This window comes from Macaca nemestrina, chromosome 9 (genome assembly GCF_043159975.1).
Source record: "Macaca nemestrina isolate mMacNem1 chromosome 9, mMacNem.hap1, whole genome shotgun sequence".
Lineage (NCBI taxonomy): Eukaryota > Metazoa > Chordata > Mammalia > Primates > Cercopithecidae > Macaca > Macaca nemestrina.
In genome coordinates, this window is record NC_092133.1 from 131,302,013 (window position 1) to 131,323,502 (window position 21,490).

General features: G+C 46.7%; 1 protein-coding gene across 6 annotated transcripts in view; it reads right to left on the minus strand.

Moving 5' to 3' along the window:
- LOC105490615 (calcium/calmodulin dependent protein kinase ID) overlaps nt 1–21,490 on the minus strand; it is a 491,371-nt gene that overhangs the window by 260,143 nt on the left and 209,738 nt on the right. For 5 of the 6 annotated variants that reach the window (XM_011756412.3, XM_071070483.1, XM_071070482.1 and 2 more), the window contains exon 2: nt 19,502–19,633. The exons of the other annotated variant lie outside the window; for it this stretch is intronic. In XM_011756412.3, coding sequence (XP_011754714.1) covers nt 19,502–19,633 — 132 coding nt within the window. The remainder of the gene's footprint in view (nt 1–19,501; nt 19,634–21,490) is intronic. 6 annotated transcript variants of the gene reach the window in all.

Genomic DNA, 21,490 nt, shown 5'->3' on the forward strand with positions numbered 1-21,490 from the left:
CCCAATATAAATTCTCAGCTCCTTGAGGCGTGGATGGGGTTTGACTCATTTTTAAAAGCGTGTCTAAGTCATTAATAAGGCTCAAGAAGTGAAATCTGTTCATTCAGCTCAAAACAGTGCCAGCTTCTTTCCAGAAGGTAGTTTACTCATGGCAACTTTGGAGCCATTAATAGCGTCTTCTTATGTTTAAAACTCTGGAGAAGCTGTGAAGACAAATCCCAGCCAGAACGTTTTCAACAATAGGAGTAGGTCTCTGGTTACCATTCACACATCTTGCCCTGCTATGATTTGTATTTTAAAAGAGTTGTATTAGTCCCTTCTCACACTGCTATAAAGATACTACTTCAGGCCAGGCATGGTAGCTCATACCTGTAATCCCAGCACTTTGCAAGGCCAAGGCAGGTGGATCACCTGAGGTCAGGAGTTCGAGATCAGCCTGGCCAACATGGCGAAACCCTGTCTCTACTAAAAATACAAAAATTAGCCAGGCATGGTGGTGCATGCCTGCAGTCCCAGCTCCTTGGGAGGCTGAGGCAGGAGAATCACTTGAACCCAGAAGGCAGAGGCTGCAATGAGCTGAGATTGCACCACTGCACTCCAGCCTGGGTGACAGAGCACGACTGCATTCCAGGAAGAAAAAAAAAAAAAATAAAAAACTACCTGAGACTGGGTTATTTATAAACAAAAGAGGTTTAATTAACTCAGTTCCTTATGGCTGAAAAGGCCTCAGAAACCTTACAATGATGGTGGAAGGTGAAAGGGAAGAAGCCATCTTACATGGTGGCAGGAGAGAGTGAGAGTTAAGGAGGAAGTGCCACCTTTAAACCATCAGATCTTGTGAGAACTCCCTCCCTATTGTGAGAACAGCACAGGGGAGCCACCCCCATGATCCAATCACCTCCCGCCAGGTCCCTCCCTTGACACGTGGGGATTACAATTCGAGATGAGATTTGGGTGGGGACACAGAGTCAGACCATTATCAAGAATCTTACACTTCCCATATGAGAAGAAGTGACAACAAAATTGAAAATTTGGCACCAATTCTGCTTGGGATTTCATGTATTCTATCAGATTTTGTTTTGTTTTGTTTTTGGGTGCTGGTTTCTATCACTGAAATGAATACATATTTACTACTCGCAAAAGCTTTTTGTTAGGATACACGTGCTTATGTTAACTATCTAAAGTACTTGGCAATTCTATAAAATAAAGCATTTTTATTTTTTTAGAGGGAAGGGAATACCTGTTGTTTTCCTTAATCTTTCCTCTTGTGAAAATAGCACAATCTGACTCCTCCCAAGAGATATCAAACACCCACAATGTAGCAAGGACTTTGCCAGACACTAGAAACCCATTTGGAGCTCAGGCAGCATCCGTACCTACAGGGAGCTTTAAGTTTGCTGGGAAAGAAAGACAAGTAAACAGACCGTTACTTGTTATGGAGACAGTGTTACAATGGAGGCAACACTGATGCTACCAGGGAACAGAAGGGGTAGCAAGGGTATCCTGGATTTCTGAAGCAAGGATTCCTAGACCAGTGCCTTTCACAGGTAAATAAGCAAACGCATCACTGGGAGATCCAGCTTCCACACACACTCTGATTCAGTGGGTTTGCAGCGGGGCCTGAGAGCATTTCTAATCCGCTCCCAGGTGATGCTGCTGCTGCTGGTCTAAGGACCACACTCGGAGTAGCAAGGGGCCCAAAAGACTAGACCCCAACACTGAGGCCACATCAGTGGGGAACAGCTGCATTTTGGGGAAGGAGGTGATGGAAAAACAGCCAGATGCGAGACCTACAACAGTGCCCACTCCTGTCCTCAAGGATCTTTTTTTTTTTTTTTTTTAATTGACATGAAGCCTCACTTTGTCACCCAGGCTGGAGTAGAGTGGTGTAATCTCGGCTCACTGCAACCTCCACCTCTGGGTTCAAGCTATTGTCCTGCCTCAGCCTCCTGAGTAGCTGGAACCACAGGCATGCTCCACCACGCCTGGCTAATTTTTTTTTTTTTTTTTTTAAGTAGAGACAGGGTTTTGCCATGTTGGCCAGGCTGGTGTTGAACTCCTGGCCTCAAGTGATCTGCCCTCCTCAGCCTCCCAAAGTGTCACTGTCTTCATGGATTTTGTTTTGTTTTGTTTGTTTGTTTTTGTTTTTTTGAGATGCAGTTGTGCTGTTGTCACCCAGGCTGGAGTACGATGGTGCGATCTCAGCTCACTGCAACTTCCGCCTCCTAGGTTCAAACGATTCTCCTGCCTCAGCCTCCTGAGTAGCTGGGATTACAGGCACCTGCCACCGTGCCCGGCTAATTTTTGTATTTTTAGTAGAGATGGGGTTTCACCATGTTGGCCAGGCTGGTCTTGAACTCCTGACCTCAGGTGATCCGCCCATCTTGGCCTCCCAAAGTGCTGGGATTACAGGCGTGAGCCACCGCGCCCAGCCCCTCATGGATCTTAAAGAGGTAAATGAAGAGGAGGAAAAAAAATTAAAGGCATCTACAAAAATATCAATTACCTTGGAGGTGTGATGAAACCTTCTTACACAGATTTAAGCGCTCTTGGATTCAGAGTAATTCGAAGATGACAAATCTAAATTATTTAAAAGTCTGAGTTATAAAATTTTTTTAAAAAGAGTTATTTCAAGTACTTGTAGAATCCTGAACCTATGGGAGGGTCACTGCCACATCCACTTAGGTGACAAGGTCATTACTGCCATGGGACACACTGGTGTCAAGCCCTTAAAAATATTCCTTTTCCTAGGTAAGCTGTGTAATATCTTCGTAAGTATTTTTTATTCTATCGTATGTTCACCACACAATTTTTAAGAGTAGTAGAAAAGATGAATTTCAATCGGACCTGTATGCCGAGTACACAGAGTTCAAAATGACAAGATTTTCTGTCATCCATGTACAGGATGCCATTCCAAAAAAGACTATGAAAAATTCTAAAGCGACATGTTGATATGACTGTTGTTTTCTTTAAAATAACTACAATGTATGCAATTAAGTGAGTGTTGTTTGCTACCAAAAAAGGAAATTAAATGTCCACACTAATTGAACGATTGAGTACAGAGATGACAGGAGTCTGAAACATACACCCTGAAAAGTTTCATTGCCTCGTAGACCATCTGTTCATCGGACTCAGCAACAATCCTGTGGAAATATTCAGGGATATTTCTTGAGTAAGTAGTTTCTTCAGAACAGTTTCCATTTGGAAGTTTATATTACGCTCCTCGACACAGTGATATTTATAAAGAAGAAAAAACCGTCCCACTCTAAATCGCCTTTTAAAGAGGCATATTACCTTTTTGAAAAAGTTATATTAACTGAATAACAATAATAATGGGCTTAATAATAATGGCAATTATTCCCAAAACAAATTGCCTACAGGAGGAAAAGCACCCATATCTGTGTAAGGAAACACTGTATCACTTATTTAGTTGACTGTTTCAGAAAGTCCACACTACTGGACGTATATCTGTAGGAAATTATTTCAATAAGCAGCTCATTCATAGATTCTGCTTGTGGTTCAAAAGTAGCTTGCTGATCTGTTCCCACAATCTTCTCCAAAGTTTTAAGAAAAGAAGCACTCAAAACAAAACAAAAAAAAGATGAATTAAAAAAAAAGAAAGAAAGAAAATTGACAAAGAGGCTGATCTGGGCACACTGCCTAGGCGTTAGCCCTGCTCTGCAACCAGGAAGAAAGATGAGGGGAGGGAGGGAATGAAGGAAGAGGAGAGAAAGAGAGAAAATGAAAGAAAAGTAGAGAGAAAGAGGAAGGAGAGAGGGAGAGAGAGAGGGCGGAGGGAGGGAGAGAGGGAAGGAAAGAAGGAAGGAAGGAAGGAAGGAAGGAAGGAAGGAAGGAAGGAAGGAAGGAAGGGAGGGAGGGAGGGAGGGAGGGAGGGAGGGAGGGAGGGAGGGAGGGAGGGAGGGAGGGAGGGGAGGAAAGGAAGAAAGGAAGGAAGGAAGGAAGAAAGGAAGGAAGGAAGGAAGGAAGGAAGGGAGGGAGGGAGGGAGGGAGGGAGGGAGGGAGGGAGGGAGGGAGGGGAGGAAAGGAAGAAAGGAAAGAAGGAAGGAAGGAAGAAAGGAAAGAAGGAAGGAAGGAAGGAAGGGAGGGAGGGAGGGAGGGAGGGAGGGTGGGCGGGCGGGCAAGGAAGGAAGGAAGGAAGGGAAGAAGGGAGAGGAGGGAAGGAAGGAAAAAAGGAAGGAAGGGAGGGAGGGAGGAAGGGGGCAAAGGGGGAAGGGAGAGGAGGGAACGGAGGGAAGGAAGGCAGGCAGGCAGGCAAGGTGGGAGGGCAGGCAGGCAAGGTGGGAGGGCGGGCAGGCCTAACTGACAGTGGGTTCCAGAACAAATCAAACTTGTAACCACTCTATAGACATATTTAAAGGAAAACTCAGTAAAAGTGGCCCCCACCTACAATGTGCCATGTTCTGAATCCAACAGAACATGGAACCCATCAAAAATGGGGCCCACAGACAGATTTGCCTCCTAAATTTTAACATAATCCCAGGTATACCGACCATTCTGATTCAAGCTCGAAATTCAAGGCACTCTCTGAAATGTACACTCTGCCAGGCTTTAGGGCTGCCCACCCTGTTGCTATATCAAGTGGCTTTGTCCTGGACGAGGTCCTACCAGGATTAAACAAACAACGACAACATCAACAAAAAGAAACCACACACTCACAGAGAATCAGGTGTGGATTTGTGAATACACAATTCAAACTATTTTAAAGAAAATAGCTGCATTATCACTTGGCTCTAAAACCCAGCGAGAACTCATTAGAAAGAACAGCAAACTCCTGAGTAAAAACTTCTTTCTGCAAGTTTACTTTTCTACCTAGAAAAATGTGTGCACACATGTAGAGAAATGAGTCATGGAGGAAGCAGCCACGGCCTCTTGGACAGGTTGGCTTATCCCCCAAACCATGAACATCTCTAGATGGTTTTCAGCTCATCGGCTGCCCCATCCCTGCCTTCCCTACTCTATGCCACCCCGGGGGATGATGCCCCCCAAACTCACTCTGTTGTCCATGATGGTACATGGGAAAGCTTCCTCCCTTTTTTTCTAGAACATCTTGGAAAACTACAGAGAGAGCAAAGGATCAAACAGGACAGAGAAGGAACAGCACAGCTCTCAGGCCTGCAGCTGACGGAGAGGATGGAAAAGGTCTTTCTGGATTATGAACTCAAGCCAGAGTAGCATTGTCCATATTTTCTAGATCATTCCACAATCTGTAACTGGCTTCTTCCCACTGCACTTCTGAGAAGTAGTATCTTCCCTGTATTCCCAAGACACTGGCACACTGCGCCAGAATCATCAGACACACCTGAAATGAGAGCAAAGCCTCTCCAGCGTTCCACCTGTATTGCAGGCTTGGAGGCAGGCCTCTGAGCTCCGTTCTAGTGAATACCAGGCACCAGAGACAGCCTGGAGCAGAATACGACCGCAATCCCAGCAGCTCGAAGAAACACTGCACCGCTGCTAGGGAGGGGAAGTCAGAAAGAACGGCACATCTAACTGAAATCACCAGGGGAATTTCTGACACTAGAGTCAATATCCCATTGTGGAATCTGGCCAACCTACTGGAGTAGATTCTTCAGTCCTGTACAACATACCAAGGACCTCTACAAGATAAGGAAGAGTTACTTTCCTGCATTCTCCTGGAAGACGCTGTCCACGTATGGTTATGTGGAAAGAGTTCTGAATTTGGAGGCTAGAAACCATCCTTCTGGCTCGGCGTCTGCCTGGCTTAGCTCCATGACCTCGGGCAATCACTTTACCTCTCTGCACCTCTTTCCTCATCTGAAAGTCAAGAGAACTGGACCAAGATGTCTAAGTTCCTTTTCTAGTTCTAATGCTCTGGTGACTCTAACATTAAGAGAAGCAGACGGTAAGAGAACCAAGGAAAGCGAGAGTTTTCACAGGAGTTTTGTCAGCAAGAAAAATGGTGAAACTGATGTATCCTTGGCAACTCTGCAGCAGGGTTGGTCTATGACAGCAGCAGCCTCGCCCCTGGAAGAAGGCTGGCCACCTCCTCGCTGCTGCCTCGGTTTCCTATTTCAAGAAGGACTCCCTTAGGCTTCAACAGGGGGCCTTAGGGAGGCGACACTTGCGTGATACGGCTTCTGGGAAGGAACCTTCCCCCTATTCCCACTGTCTAGCAAGATGTCCCTTACACATAATAATAATGTACACAGCAAACATTTGAAGAGCCCACACTATGTGCCAGGCACACATTGACTGTTTGATCCCTACAGCGACTATTGGAGGCAGATATTATCATCATCCCCATCATCCTGCAAATGGGGGCTCAGAGTTCAAACGACTTGCCCAAGGTCAAGTAGCTTCTAAGAACAGGAGTCTGATGCAAACTTAGACGAGCTGATTTTCATGACTTCATCACACTGCATCCTGCCTTTCTATTAGCTGAGAAGTCACAGTTACGGATTTATTCTTTCGCCATTCATGAACACCTCCTACATAGAGTTGGCTATTGCCTGTATCAAGGAGAAGTGGCCCCGTTCTTCACGAGAGAGCACAGAGACAGCAGATGGGTCAAATCATAGTGGAAAGAGATACACAGACCTGGGTAACTTCCTCTCCGCATATTACTAGTTATGTGGCCCCTAAAAAATGTCTTAAATAAGTCCAAGTTCCTTATCTGTGAAATGTCAATCATAATATCCACTTTATAGGTTTATGGTGGCGATTAAATAAAACAATGCTTGTAGAAGTCACTAGTTTCTAAATCATGACACAGGAAGAAGGCTGTTTTTAAAACCCTTGAAGGTACATTTACTAAACGAAGCAAAAGTACATTTTGTTCTTCAATAAAAAGACATAAAAAACTGAGATGTGGCCAGGCGCGGTGGCTCACGCCTATAATTCCAGCACTTTGGGAGGCCGAGGCGGGTGGATCACCTGAGGTCAGGAGTTCAAAACCAGTCTGGCCAACATGGTGAAACCCCGTCTCTACTAAAAGTACAAAAACTAGCCAGGCCTGGTGGCAGACACCTATAAACCCAGCTACCTGGGAGGCTGAGGCAGGAGAATCACTTCCTGGGAGGCAAGAGGTTGCAATGGGCCAAGATTGCGCCACTGCACTCTAGCCTGAGCCACGGGGTGAGACGCCATCTCAAAATTAAAAAAAAAAAAATTTAAAAACCTGAGATGTATGTATGTATTTATTCATTTTCAGGGTCTTGCTCTATCACCCAGGCTGATGTGCAGTGGCACAGTCAGAGCTCACTAAAGCCTCAAACTCCTGGACTCAAGCGATCCTCCAGCCTCAGCCTCCTGAGTAGCTGGGACTACAGGCACGTGCCACCACTCCAGGCTAATTTTCTTTGATTTTTCGTAGAGACAGGGTCTTGCTATATTGTCCAGGCTGGTCTTAAACTCCTTGCCTCAAATGGTTCTTCTATCTCAGCCTCCCAAAGTTTTGGGACTACAGGCATGAGACACTGTGATTGGCCTCCAAGACATATTTACAATGTGTGTATCTGCATATTTATTTACACACCTACATACAGTACACTTACGTGTGTGTATACTTAGTTCATCAGTTCTACAGCTTTCAATAAGAACCAAAAACACCACATCTATTACGGCACTGTATTTCTTAAAAGATACCCTTGTATGTGTTTGTATCCCAAGTGATACCTCCTACTTATCCACATCATATAGTCAAAACTGTTTTTTAAATATTCATAAAAGAAAAAATGCAAATAGCTAAAAAATGGATATTAATCCATTTACCAAATTCTATCCAACTATTACTTTAGAAAAAATTTCTTCCCCCAAACCTGCCTTCAGACCAATCATCAGAGCCTCAGACCTCAATTTTAAGCTTTGAGAAAAAGAGTTACATAGCTTTAAAACAGTAAACAACTCTTCAAACTACTCAAACGATAGCCCTGGACTTCACATATGTGAAATGAAATTTGTTAATCAAATTACATATAATTTAAAATACACAGTAAGTCATAAATAAAGCTTCACTAAAATAATTCATTTGCCATATGAATCATGCCAAAACCACATAGAAGACACAATGGACGCAACCTAAAGCTTAACAGAAAAAAAAAAAAAAATGAATCTTTGGTGTCTATTTCTTTTTCTATATCTGCCATCCTAGTCTATCTCAGGCCTACTCGCATTTAATCTTTCATTAGTGTGGTTCTCCAATGTAAGCTATTCTGACTTTTTAAAAATATTAGCCTATGAGAGAAAGAGAGATATCTATATAGATAGATATCTAGATAGACTGTTCTTGAAATCATTTAAGTGGAATTTGTATAAATCATTAGCTAAATAAGTTTACAGAAGAAAGGGAAAAGATCTACCAAGATATATTATTCGAGGAATTTAAGCCACCAAGTATGAGCTGAACTCCCATGTAAATATCCAGATTAGATGACAGAGATGGCACAAGGAAATAAACATGCAAAGATGCAACACTGGTTTTAAAAGTGTGATGAAACACATTGTTTTTTTCAACTACTCTAAATATCTACAGAGTAATATACATAGTACACAAAGTGGCAGGAGAGGTCAGACCAGATTTAAGTATACTCTGTTGCCATAAAAGAATTCTCTCCTCTCCCTCTCTCCCTCTCTCCCTCTCTCTCTCTCTCTCTCTCTCTCTCTCTCTCAAACCTTCCGCCTCTTCTGGAATGCCCCATATTGATTGAGGAACCTGTCATCCGCTTGGTCAATGTAACGGATAATTTTATGTGTGAACTTGACCGGCCTAAAGGATATCCAGACAGCCAGTAAAAGAGTATTTCTGGTGTATCTGTGAGGGAATTTCTGGAAGAGATTAGCATCTGAATCAGCCGACTGAGTAAAAAGATTATCCTTACCCGTGTAAAGCGGGTATGTTCAAATCCACCGAGAGCCAGAATAGAACAAAAAGGCAGAGGAAGAATCAATTTGTTCTTCTTCCTTTTTTTTTTTTTTTCTTTTTTTTCAGAGACAGAGTCTTACTCTGTTGCCCAGACTGGTGTGCAGTGTATGATCACGGCTCACTGCAGCCTCGATTCCTGGACTCAAGTGATCCTCCCACCTCAGCCTCCCAGGTAGCTGTGGCTACAGGCGCATGCCACTAACCTGGTTTTTCTCTCTCCTGGAGCCAGGACATCCATCTCCTGCCCTTGGAGGTCGGCTCCCCTGGTTCCCAGGTCTTTGGCCTTGGACCAAATCATTGCTTTCCTGGGTCTCCAGTTTGCAGATGGCAGACTGTGGAACTTCTCAGCCTCCAGAATGACAGGAGCCAATCCCTCACAATAAATCTTTCTATATATCTATATATATATCCTATTGCTTCTGTTTCTTTGGAGGACTAATACAGTCACCAAAGCCAGAGAGAACTGGCAGTCAGCATAGACTCCTCCCTTCCACCAAACCTTCTTCGCCTATTCAGCACCCAGTCCCAGGGTTTCTGACCTCCTTAATTTTACCTGAGTTCCCCTAATCCTTGCCTCCATTCCCACCATGTTGCCTTTAGTTCAGGGCTAGATTCAGGAAGTCCACAGTCTAGAGCAGCAGAGATCCCACGGCACAGTCAGGAGTGACAGAAGCAAACCTTGGTGCCGTGGAATCTCAGAGGGAAGGACCCGTCCAGACAGGAAATCAAGGGACATGTCCCAAAGGAGGTGTGTGTCGAACTGCAGCAGGAAGGATGCGGGGCGGGGGGCGGTGGGGAGAAGCAATTATCTGCTCTTTTCAGGACAACTCAACTGAAACATGGGTGAAGGGTGGGAAGATGAAAACTAAAGAGGTAGATCACAAAGTGGGGGGCTCGTTTGCAAAAGAGTTTGGATCCTATCAAGCAGGGGACTTTCTGGAATTAAGGTAGTAAGGGTGATTATCAGACACGCATTTAAATACTCATTTGCACAGTGCTGTGGGAGAAGGAACTAAAGAAAGGGAAACTGCCATGCTTTGAGCGTGTCCTCCGACACTTCATGTGTTGGAAACGTAAATCCTCAATCCAGCAGTGCAGGGAATTGTTTTGGTCATGAGGCATCTGCCGTCATGAAGGAGTGAATGCAGCTCTCATGGGACTAGGTTAGCACTAACAAGAGCAGGTTGTTATAAGGCGGGGTGTTCTCGTCACCTCCCCTCTCTTGGCACACACTCACTTGCCCTTCTGTTTTTCTGCCATATGCCATAAAGCAGCACAAAATCCTCACCAGAGGCAGCCACCCGATCTTGGACTTCTCAGCCTGCAGAACTGTGAGCTAAAGAACTCTGTTTCCTTTGTAAATTACCTAGTATCAAAGTATCATGTTATAGCAACAGAAAATGGAATAAGACACTAACTTCCACAAGAGCCACACTTAGTGCACTATTTGGGAAGTAGAAACCCTAGGCAGGAAGAGGCCCCAGAGATACGTGGACCCTGGAGAGATAACCAACATGCCTACTCAAAATAGGTTCAATTCCTTGTTTTGTAGTATGGGATATGGCCAGTTGTCTTTTCCTTCAATTCAGGGAGTACTATAAGCAATGTCTAAGAAATTAACAGAAATGCATTGATTCTGGATCTCACATCAAAAGTAAAACGTCCTTGATTTTTGCAACGGACAAAACACCATGAGAAAGTCACTGGAAGGACCAAATATATTACCTCTTGGCTAGAAAGTGGCACTAGCATTAGACCACTTCTGTTTCCTCTTACAGACATGCACAGTTACGATGAAATAAACAACGATCACCAAACGGTGGTCAGAAACGAAGGTGAGTTTACTGCCAACCAGGCAGGGGAAGCCTCCGGACTTAGAAGGAAGCTCAGCATGGCTCCCAGGATAAGAAAGCATAGATATGGAGCAAAAAGGAGGGAGTACACTAAATAAGGCAGGACTCTGAACTGCTACGGAAGAGCCATCATTATGGAAGACCTGTCAATGTCAACTCTTCTCAATCATTAATGGCTTTCACAGAGCCTGGTTTTCACAGGTCCGGGGTGCATTGTTTAAGATTCCAGAAAGCCTTAGCTCATTCAGCAGACAGGCTCACATATGCATGCCCAAAGCTTGGCAAGATTTTGGCTTTAACCACACACACCACCACCACCACCACCACCACCACCACCACCATCAGTAAATAACTTACTGCATCCCTCAAAGCCTGTTTCATGGGGATTGCCTGGTTTTATCTGAAATCAAGGTAACAGCCTGGCACAGTGGCTTACGCCTATAATCCCAGCACTTTGGGAGGCTGAGGAAGGCGGATCACAAGGTCAGGAGCTCAAGACCATCCTGGCTAACACGGTGAAACCCCGTCTCTACTAACAAAGTACAAAACAATTAGCTGGACATGGTGGTGGGAACCTGCAGTCTCAGCTACTCCGGAGGCTGAGGCAGGAGAATGGCATGAACCCAGGAGGCGGAGCTTACAGTCAGCCAAGATCGCGCCACTCTACTCCAGCCTGGGCGACAGAGCGAGACTCCGTCTCAAAAGAAAAAAAGAAGAAGAAGAAGAAATCAAGGTCACTTTCAATACGGTTTCCCAAGGTATCCGAGAGTCTAGAATCGTAAGATATACACCTGCCTCCCTATGTGTCACCATAAGCAAGGCTTTCAACCATTACTTTTCACATTTCCTGCTTGTGTCCTCCATTCCAATGCAAGCTTCCCAGAGAGGAACTCTCTGTCTTTTAGAACAGCGCCTTCTAAGCAGGTCAGATTGATCCTTAAAAAGCTGTATTGGTGCCTGAGAAATTCAAGTACTAGCTTTACCAGCTTAGCCATTTTCAGTCATTGGAAAAGTGGTTATCTTCAGCCCCAATCAATGGATTTCTTTTCTTTTTTTTTGAGATGGAGTTTCCCTCTTGTCGCCCAGGCTAGGGTGCAGTGGTGCGATCTTCGCTTACTGCAACTTCCAACTCCTGCGTTCAAGCAATTCTCCTGTCAGCCTCCCAAGTAGCTGGGATTACAGGTGCCCACCACCACGGCCGGCTAATTTTTGTATTTTTAGTAGAGACGGGGTTTCACCACATTGGCCAGGCTGGTCTCGAACTCCTGACCTCAAGTGATCCGCCCGCCTTGGCCTCCCAAAGTGCTGGGATTACAGGCGTGATGCACCGCGCCTGGCCCCCAATCAATGAATTTCTATTCAAGTGTCAGTTTCTCTAACTCACACAGACTGGCACTTGGCAGTGATTTAAACAAGTGAACAGGGCCAGCCTCCCTTCAGAACAAAGCCGCAGGAGCAGGGGCAGGCTAGATTTCCAGAGTTCATCCATGTCAAAGCCTTTCTCCGGAGGCTGTTCCTTAATCCCAAAGCAGTTGTTTTCTTTGGTTGCAGAAGCTGCCCTCCCTTTGGTCCACACTGAGAGGAAGGTGTCTGCCTTCAGGTAACTGGAGGAGGAGGCTCTGCCCTTCCCACGACAGAGGTGCCAACTCACTCTCCTGCCACACGTCCTGCCATCCATCCTGACCTTGACCCCAGGGATTTCAGGGATGCCAGCCCAGCATCCTGGGCTTTGTCACCTGCTGCCTTTAGCAGTCCTAACCCTCTTCTGATGTGCTTGGCACCGCAGTGTGCTGGCTCGACCACACCCTACCCCAGCCTCTCAAGGCCTGGCACTGCCACGACTGCCCATACTTCTTCAGCCACCTTTGAGAAGTGAGGTTTGCGCTCCTGAGCCCAGTCAGTGGCTGGTGCCTGCTCCTCAACTATGGGATGATGGACTCAAGTCAATTCACCAATCTCATAACAAAACTAGGCTCTTCCAAGGCAGCATATCTGAGTTTGCTCCTCTCAATGAAGCCTCTGCCCTGAAGGAAACATTGCCTGGCATGGGTTTCTGCCTGTGGACACATCTGGACACATCCGTCCACACCCCTGGTCATCACACAGAGCAGCCCCACCCTAGCAGGTGAAACCAGGGGGCAAGGGCTGGAGACGGGTGGCTCTGACATCGCACTGATTATGTGTTGGGATCAGTAGGTGGGGTTTGGGGGAGATGCTTTTTCAATTTTCCATCACTTGCCATCACCTCCAATTCTGACTCAATTGGTCTTGGATGGGGCCTGGGCATCAGTATAATTTTTTTCTTTTTCTTTTTTTTTTTAAGAGATGGCGTCTCAGTCTGTCACCCAAACTGGAGTACAGCCTCAAACTTCAAGCAATCCTCCCACCTCAGCCTCCAGAGTAGCCGGGACTACTGGCAACCACCACACCGGACTAGTTTTTAAATTTTTTTTGTAGAGACAGAGTCTCACTATGTTGCCCAGGCTGGTCTCGAACTCCTGGCCTCAGACAATCCTCCTGCCTCAGCCTCCTAAAATGCTGCAATTACAAGCACAAGCCACTCACTGTGCCCGGCCCATCAGTATGATCTTAAGAGCTTCCTAGGTGATTTTAAAGTGCAGCCAGGGCTCAGACACACTGACGGGGAGAGAAAGAGGCAGAGACCATCATCTGAGACTCCCCAGTGTACCCAGATAGACGAAAACATGCCAATTCAAATCAGTTCCAGCCAGGGTCTCTTCCCCAAGGCAAGACAATCTCTGCAGTCTACAAAGAAGCCATCAGAACAGCATGTTGAATTCTGGTGCCATGTTTCATTCAGACAGTATCCCTTCCACCAAACTGAGCCTGAGTTTTCCCAACTATTAGTAAATGGGCTGCTCTAGACATAGCTGCTTTGCTTCTCTCAGCCCCCACTTTCCAATCTATGCATGCCCGTCTCTCTTCATCACTCATTTAAATGCAGACTGTTGATATATTTGCCTTTCTACTCCTGCAAAAGTACTTTAAGTGCTGCCTTGAAATTATTATTATTATTATTTTTTGAGACGGAGTTTTGCTCTTGTTGCCCAGGCTGGAGTGCAATGGCGCAATCTCGGCTCACTGCAACCTCCACCTCCCGGGTTCAAGCAATTCTCCTGCCTCAGCCTCCCGAGTAGCTGGGATTACAGATGTGTGCCACCACATTCGGCTAATTTTTGTAGTTTGAATAGAGATGTGGTTTCACCACGTTGGCCAGGCTGGTCTCAAGCTCTTGACCTCAAGTGATCCATCCATAGCAGCCTCCCAAAGTGCCGGTTTACAGGCGTGAGCCACTGCACCGGTCAAGTTTTGAAATTAGATTTGGGCAGTGCCTGCCCTCGAAATAAATAATGCCACAGAAATCATAAACTCTGTAATCCAGCCCAAGGAGAATAATACCAATGATGTTCTATTCCATACTGCATACAATACTCTGTTGTGGGATCACAGCTAACCGTTCTGTCTGGAGCAGCTTGTGCTGAATTTTCTAGATGCGACCGCTGATGCCAGAGCGAGGCTGCCGGTCCTCACAGCTGCATAGCAACAGCCTACCTCCATGTTTATCTGAATGTTTCCCTCTGAGTTTCGTTGAGTATCTACTGATCAAGTAGAAAATTCATTTTGGAACAATTTCCAGAGCAAGTACAAAGACATCCTTAAGGACATGTTAGCTACATTACTTCAGTCCAGTGAAATAAATAAATTTCTCAGCCTACAACAAGCTCAGCACAAAGGGGGACAGGCAGTCTTTTCAATGTGCCGGCTTAGCAGTTCCCCGGTGGTCCAGCAGCTAGGATTCAAATGGGCCTACTTCCAAGGAAAATAGCGTGGAAATAAACAAATGGCCAGGAAATAAACACAAATAGTGTGGAAATAAACAAATGGTCAGGAAATAAGCAAAAGTAGTGTGGAAATCACCAAAGACAGTGGAATTTAAGGCAGTCTATTTGGGATCCCGTCTACAATGACTTAGTCATGAAAATCATCAAAAGACTTTTTTCTGTTTTCTTTTTTCTTTTTTTGAGATGGAGTCTCGCTCTGTCGCCCAGGCTGGAGTGCAGTGGTGTGATCTGGGCTCACAGCAAGCTCCGCCTCCCAGGTTCACACCGTTCTCCTGCCTCAGTCTCCCGAGTAGCTGGGACTACAGGCGACCGCCACCACGCCCGGCTAATTTTTTTTTTTTTTTTTTTTTTTTTTTTTTTTTTGTATTTTTAGCAGAGACAGGGTTTCACCGTATTAGCCAGGATGGTCTTGATCTCCTGACCTCGTGATCCACCTGCCTCGGCCTCCCAAAGTGCTAGGATTACAGGCGTGAGCCACCGCGCCTGGCCAGGACTTTTTTCTTATATGCTGTGTCTGAAAAACTTTACCATTCAGCAAGTCCAGATCACAGTTGAGTTCCAGACCTGGACAGTTAACTGGACCTCTCTACCGGGACATCTCCCCAGCCCCCAAGTTCAGCATGTCTAGATCAGGACTCTCCACTTGCCCTCCTGCTCTGGTATTTCTGATCTCAGTGAATGGGGTCATCACTCACCCAGGCATCCATGTCAGAAACCTGGCAGCCCTCCTGCTCTGGTATTTCTGATCTCAGTGAACGGGGTCATCACTCACCCAGGCATCCATGTCAGAAACCTGGCAGCCCTCCTGGAATCCTCCTTCCCCTCCCTGCTCTCCCCATTCCTTCCAAATTCCTGAGTCCTACAGATTCCACTGCGTTCACACCCTCATACCTGTTTCTTCCATCTCAAGTCCAGAGCTTCTGCATTCATGTGTTACGTCTTCATTTCTCCACCAGATTCTTCCAATGGCCTCCTCACTATTCTCCCTACATACATTGAGTCCTGGCCCCCCAGTCCATTCTTCTCAGTCCTGCCACAATAATCTCCAAAAATTAATCTGGATCATGTTGCTCCTTTCATTAAAACCCTCCAATGGTTCCCCAGGGTCTAGAGGATGAAGTTCAAAGTGGGTACACAAGGCCCTCCACAATCCCACCTCTCCAACCTTAGTGTCTCCAGGCCTCCCCCTGAACCCTTTGCCCTGGAGAGCTCCCCGGCACACCAGCCTTTCTGTCTCCCATGTCCTGACCTCTGTCTGGGCTGCCACTTATGGATGGAATGTCCCTCTGTGTTCCGACCCTGCAAACCATGCCCATTGTCCGGGCCCTCCTCCTCCGTGAACCCTCTCCTCCCATCCCACCCCAAAGGAAGAAGAGGGCACCCCTACCCTCCAGGCCCTGGCCACGCTCCTACGCAGCATCTGCAATGCCACTGCACGTACTTAGTGACAAAACTATGAGCTCCCAGAGGGCAAGGAGAGCACCTTATCTTTTACACTCAGCGCCCACCAGTGCTGCCTGCTGCACAGTGAGAATTTAACAAATATTTGTTAAATGAATGAATGTCTCCATGACAACATTCTGAGTGCTTTCAAACTGTTTTCTTTCTAGCTCATTGACGTTGCTTTCAGCTGCTCGTGATGTGGATCTGCCTCTTATTCCACATGTAAATCATTTGCAGAGGACCAAAAAAAAAAAAAAAAAAAAAAAGTCAGTGCGGGAGATATTATCGATCACCTTCTTATCCCTGGAGAAATCACTTCTTTGTTCTTGACTCCTAAAAGACGGGCCAGGCTTCCAGGCACTCCAGCAGCGGATACTGAGAAACCATCACAAGTTATTCCAGCCCTCCAGCCCTCCTCGGTTTTTCAATGCCCTCTCCCTGGAAGTGATTATTTGAGTGAGGCACAGGGTGAGGACAATTAAAACAGACCATCCACAGCATCAACAGGACTGGCTTATAAAGCCTACCTCCATGGCCTCTGCTCATGCAAATGAAAAATAACGCTAAAAAATGAAACTGACTCCCTCCGCTTTTGGACTTCTCAGCCCTAAGGGAGTCACACAAAAATACAGTCACCATTCTCAATCCTCAGCAGACAGCTCCTGCGCCCAACGTAAAACCTTTGGAAGACTCTGGGCCCACCCAGAATTCCATCTACAGTGTCAAATATCTGTAATATGCCTGCAACTTAATGTCACCAGCAAACAACTTCTTCTCCAAGTACTGATTTCATATTGGAAAATGAGCAATTTAAATAAAGGTCTCATTAACATCATGTTTTCCTGCTAGATGCTAATGTACCTAATTTGTTTTCCCAGATTCTCTTCCATACAATCATCTCCTGCAATCCTCCTCAGGACAACCTGAAACTCACTGGGTTCCTAATAGACAATCCAGAGCACCTAGAAACAGTCCAACTACCAAACAAATAAGCAAACCCCTTAGGCTACAATGTTATAGAGACCTGTTGGTTCTCAAACACTTATCACGCATGCTGTAGCTTCTTCTGGGAGGTTCACAAAGGTCAGAAGACTACAGATCGACTGTCCTGGCCCTCTCAGCACTGCTGGGTTTGTACAAATAATGGCCCATTATTTGTTCGGTGGACACTGCTGGTCCCAGTAAGAGAGGAGTGGGTAAGATGTTTATTCAGAAAGAATGTGAGGAGCGTGATATTTTGTGTTGAGGCTCTAGAAGACTTGTTCTCATTCTGCTTTGCTTATCGGTACAGAGATTCTTGCTATGTGCTGATTCCAAACCCCAAAAATTTCAAGGATATTTCGAACATCTTTTATTCATAGCAACTCTTACAAATTTCCGTAGCACCCTGCTCAGACACACTCCAAACATGCAAAATCAGGTACTACATAAGGGCTTACTCCCCCAAACCTTTTGACATTACAGGGCAATGGCTTAATCATGGCAGTGTGGGGAACGGTGCGGACACCACACCCATGAAAGAACATCGTTGGGGTGGATCCAGACACATCAGAATGGTTCTGGGAGCCAGGCGCCATGGCTGATGCCTGTAATCCCAGCAATCTGGGAGGCTGCGGTGGGAGGACCGCTTGAGGCCAGGAGTTCAAGACCAGCCTGAGCAACACAGTGAGTCCTCCATCTCTAAAACAAACAAAAAAAAATGTTTTTTAATTAGCCAGGCATGATAGCATGTGCCTACAGTCCCAGCTACTCAGGAGCCAGAGGTGGGAAAATCACTTGAGCCCAGGAGTTGAGGTTGCAGCGAGCCAAGATTATGCCATTGCACTCCAGACAGGGCAACAGAGCAAGATCCTGCCTGGAGAAAACAAGAAAAAATGAATGGTTCTATGTGTGCCATTATACAAGAGGGGACTTTCTTATATTTTCACTCCCCGTGCGTAATAGAAACAAATGAAAATCTTGGCCAGGCACAGTGGCTCATGCCTGTTATCTCAGCACTTTGGGAGGCCGAGGCGGGCAGATCACCTGAGGTCAGGAGTTCAAGACCAGCCTGGCCAACATGGTGAAACCTCGTCTCTACAAAAATACAAAAATTAGCTGGGCATGATGGCAGATGCCTGTAATCCCAGCTACTTGGGAGGCTGAGGTGGGAGAATCACCTGAATCCAGGAGGTAGAAGTTGCAGTGAGCCAAGATTGCGCCATTGTACTCCATCCTGGGCAACAGAGCGAGACTCTGTCAACAAGTACGGAAGGAGGGAGGGAGGGAGGAAGGGAAGGGAGGAAGGAAGGAAGGGAGGGAGGAGAAGGGAGGCAGGGAGGGAGGGGAAGGGAGGGAGGGAGGGAGGGAAGGTAGGAAGGAGAAGAAAGAAAGAAAAAGAGAGAGAGAGAGAGGAAAGAAAGAAAGAAAGAAAGAAAGAAAGAAAGAAAGAAAGAGAGAGAGAGAGAGAGAGAGAGAGAGAGAAAGAAAGAAAGAAAGAAAGAAAGAAAGAAAGAAAGAAAGAAAGAAAGAAAGAAAGAAAGAAAGAAAGAAAGAAAGAGAGAGAAAGAAAGGAGGGAGGGAGGGAGGGAAGGAGGGAGGGAGGGAGGGAAGGAAGGAGAAAGGAAGGAAGAAAGAAATGAAGAAAGAGAGAGAAAGGAAAGGAAAGCGGGAGGGAGGGAGGGAAAGAAAGGAAATAAAGAAAGAAATGAAGAGGTAAGCACTGAAACAGTGAACTCCATGCAGCCTGCTGGGTGCCAAGTGCCACGTCTGTGGCAGAGAATGGGAGAAACCATCGGAGCATGTGGAAGTACCACTGGCCGGGTTGGTATTCCAGGCTCTGCCACCCTGGAGCTGCAAGGCTTTGGACACATGACTATATTTTATGAGCTTTATCACCTTATCATAAATAAAACAGTAACAACAACAACAACAACAACAACAACAGTACTCATAGCGGTGGCAACAGCACAGACCTTTACTGAGCACTTACTACGTGGTGAGTGCCGCAGTGAGCCCTTCACAAAAACGTAGTAAGCAGCATCTTACCAAATCCCTACAACACCCTGCCAAGGAGATGCCAGTAACTCCATTTTACAGAGGAGACTCAGGGCTCCGTAGCCGGCCCACGGTCACTTGGATATCGTGAGTGGCAGGGTCTCGGTTCCCAAGCAAGTCTGCCTGACAGCTGTGCTCTTTGGAATTGAGAACTACTTCCAACCATGGCCGTGAATGTTATAAGACACGAGAGATCTATGGGAAAAGTGCTTTGAAAGTGGGTTATCATTTGCAGAGTCCTCTGGGGGCCCCTCTGCCCCCGAGGAAAGTCTGCCTCCGGGGCAGGCATCCTGCAGGACACAGGGGCCAGGAGGTGGGGAAGGGAGGAGGGGAGGTGTTGGGGAGGGGAGGAGGGAGGAGGGGAGGAGAGGAGGAAGGGAGGAGGGCTGCCCTCCAGCACTTACTTTCTCAGGACAGCTATCTCATTCTCTATGCTGCTTTCCTTGCCCTTCAGCGCCTTCTTAGGGATACACTTCACGGCAAAGAGCTTGCCAGTTGCCTTCTCTTCAGCTAAAACCACTTCCGAAAAGGCCCCGCTGTGAACAAAGAGGGAAAAAAAGAACACTTAGATGCAGGAGTCTGGTTTTGCAATAGCTCTATTCACCCTACCACCAAAGTTTAAGTAAACAATAACGACGGCTTAATTGTAAGCATTACTGTTACTTTTATCCACCATGGCTCCTTGCCAAACATCTTCGTGCAAACAAATACACAGGGGCGGCCAGGCACAGTGGCTCACGCCTGTAATCCCAGCACTTTGGGAGGCTGAGGCAGGCGGATCACCTGAGGTCAGGAGTTCAAGACCAGTTTGGCCAACATGGTGAAACCCCGTCTCTACTAACAATACAAAAAATTAGCCAGGCGGGGTGGCACACACCTGTCATCCCAGCTACTTGGGAGGCTGAGGCAGGAGAATCGCTTGAACTCGGGAGGCAGAGGTTGCAGTGAGCCGAGATCGTGCCACTGCACTCTAGCCTGGACGACAGAGCAAGACTCTGTCTCAAAAAATAATAATAATAATAATAATTTTTTTAAAAAAGAAGTACACAGGGGCAAGCATGCTTTCCTGCAAAGGGACATGTGGATGTGGAGGTCGACATGGTGAGGCCACCTCCTGGTACCACCTGCTGCAGAGCACAGTGGCGTCACTTTGGAGCCCACAAGAGGTTTCTTCTACAGAAAAGGACTGGATCCTTCTGCCGGTGTCAGCTCTCCGCACCTCCACACGGACCAGAAAGTCACACTAAAACCCCCAGGTCCTCACAGGCTTTTTCATCTAGAGGAAATTTCAGAGTGCTCTGCAAACACTGGACCCCTTCTCCCAGCTGGGTAAGGATATGACGCAGTGTGAGCAGTGTTGTAGGTGGCCCAGACACAGGGTCATTAATTGGTCCGAGGGTACAAGTGCTCACCAAGCAGCTTGAATCCTTTTTTTTTTTTTTTTTTTTTTTGAGACGGAGTCTCGCTCTGTCGCCCAGGCTGGAGTGCAGTGGCGCTATCTCGGCTCACTGCAAGCTCCGCCTCCCGGGTTCACGCCATTCTCCTGCCTCAGCCTCCCGAGTAGCTGGGACTACAGGCGCCCGCCACCTCGCCCGGCTAATTTTTTTGTATTTTTAGTAGAGACGGGGTTTCATTGTGTTAGCCAGGATGGTCTCGATCTCCTGACCTCGTGATCCGCCCGTCTCGGCCTCCCAAAGTGCTGGGATTACAGGCTTGAGCCACCGCGCCCGGCTTGAATCCTTTTTAAACCAAAGAAACTAACAAACAAGGGCCATGGACTGGGGAAGACTGTCCTGCCTGAAAATACACATTTCACTCTGCAACGGCAGAGCAACAAACTAAAACCAGGACATCTGGGGCTGGAGAGTCCATTTCTCTGGAGGAGCCCCTTGTGATCAGGGAGCCCCAGAGCCAGCATCCCGGGACCAGCTCCTTCACTGACAGCAAGCAAGCCCTGCATGCACAACTCCACTAATAACCCTGGCATGGAACAGGCTCCTCCGTCATCCCCAGATCCTCCAGATCCCAGCTCTGTGCACAGGGAAGTACCAGAGCCCACCGAGTCATCCTCTGTCCCGAGACTTTCAACTCCTGCTTCAAGAAACCAACGGTCCTGTGTCCGGAGAAACCACTGGAAGCCCCAGTGTTATGGCAATGCCAGGGCTTCAGGCATTACCTTCTTCAGTCCAATGGTCCCCAACCTTTTTGGCATCAGGGACCAGCTTCATGGAAACCAATTTTCCCATGGACCCGGGAGAGCAGGGTGGTTTGGGGATGACTCAAGTGCATTACATTTCTTGTGTACTTTATTTCATTTTTTTGAGACGGAGTCTGGCTCTCTTGCCCAGGCTGGAGTGCAGTGGCACAATCTTGGCTCACTGCAACCTCTGCCT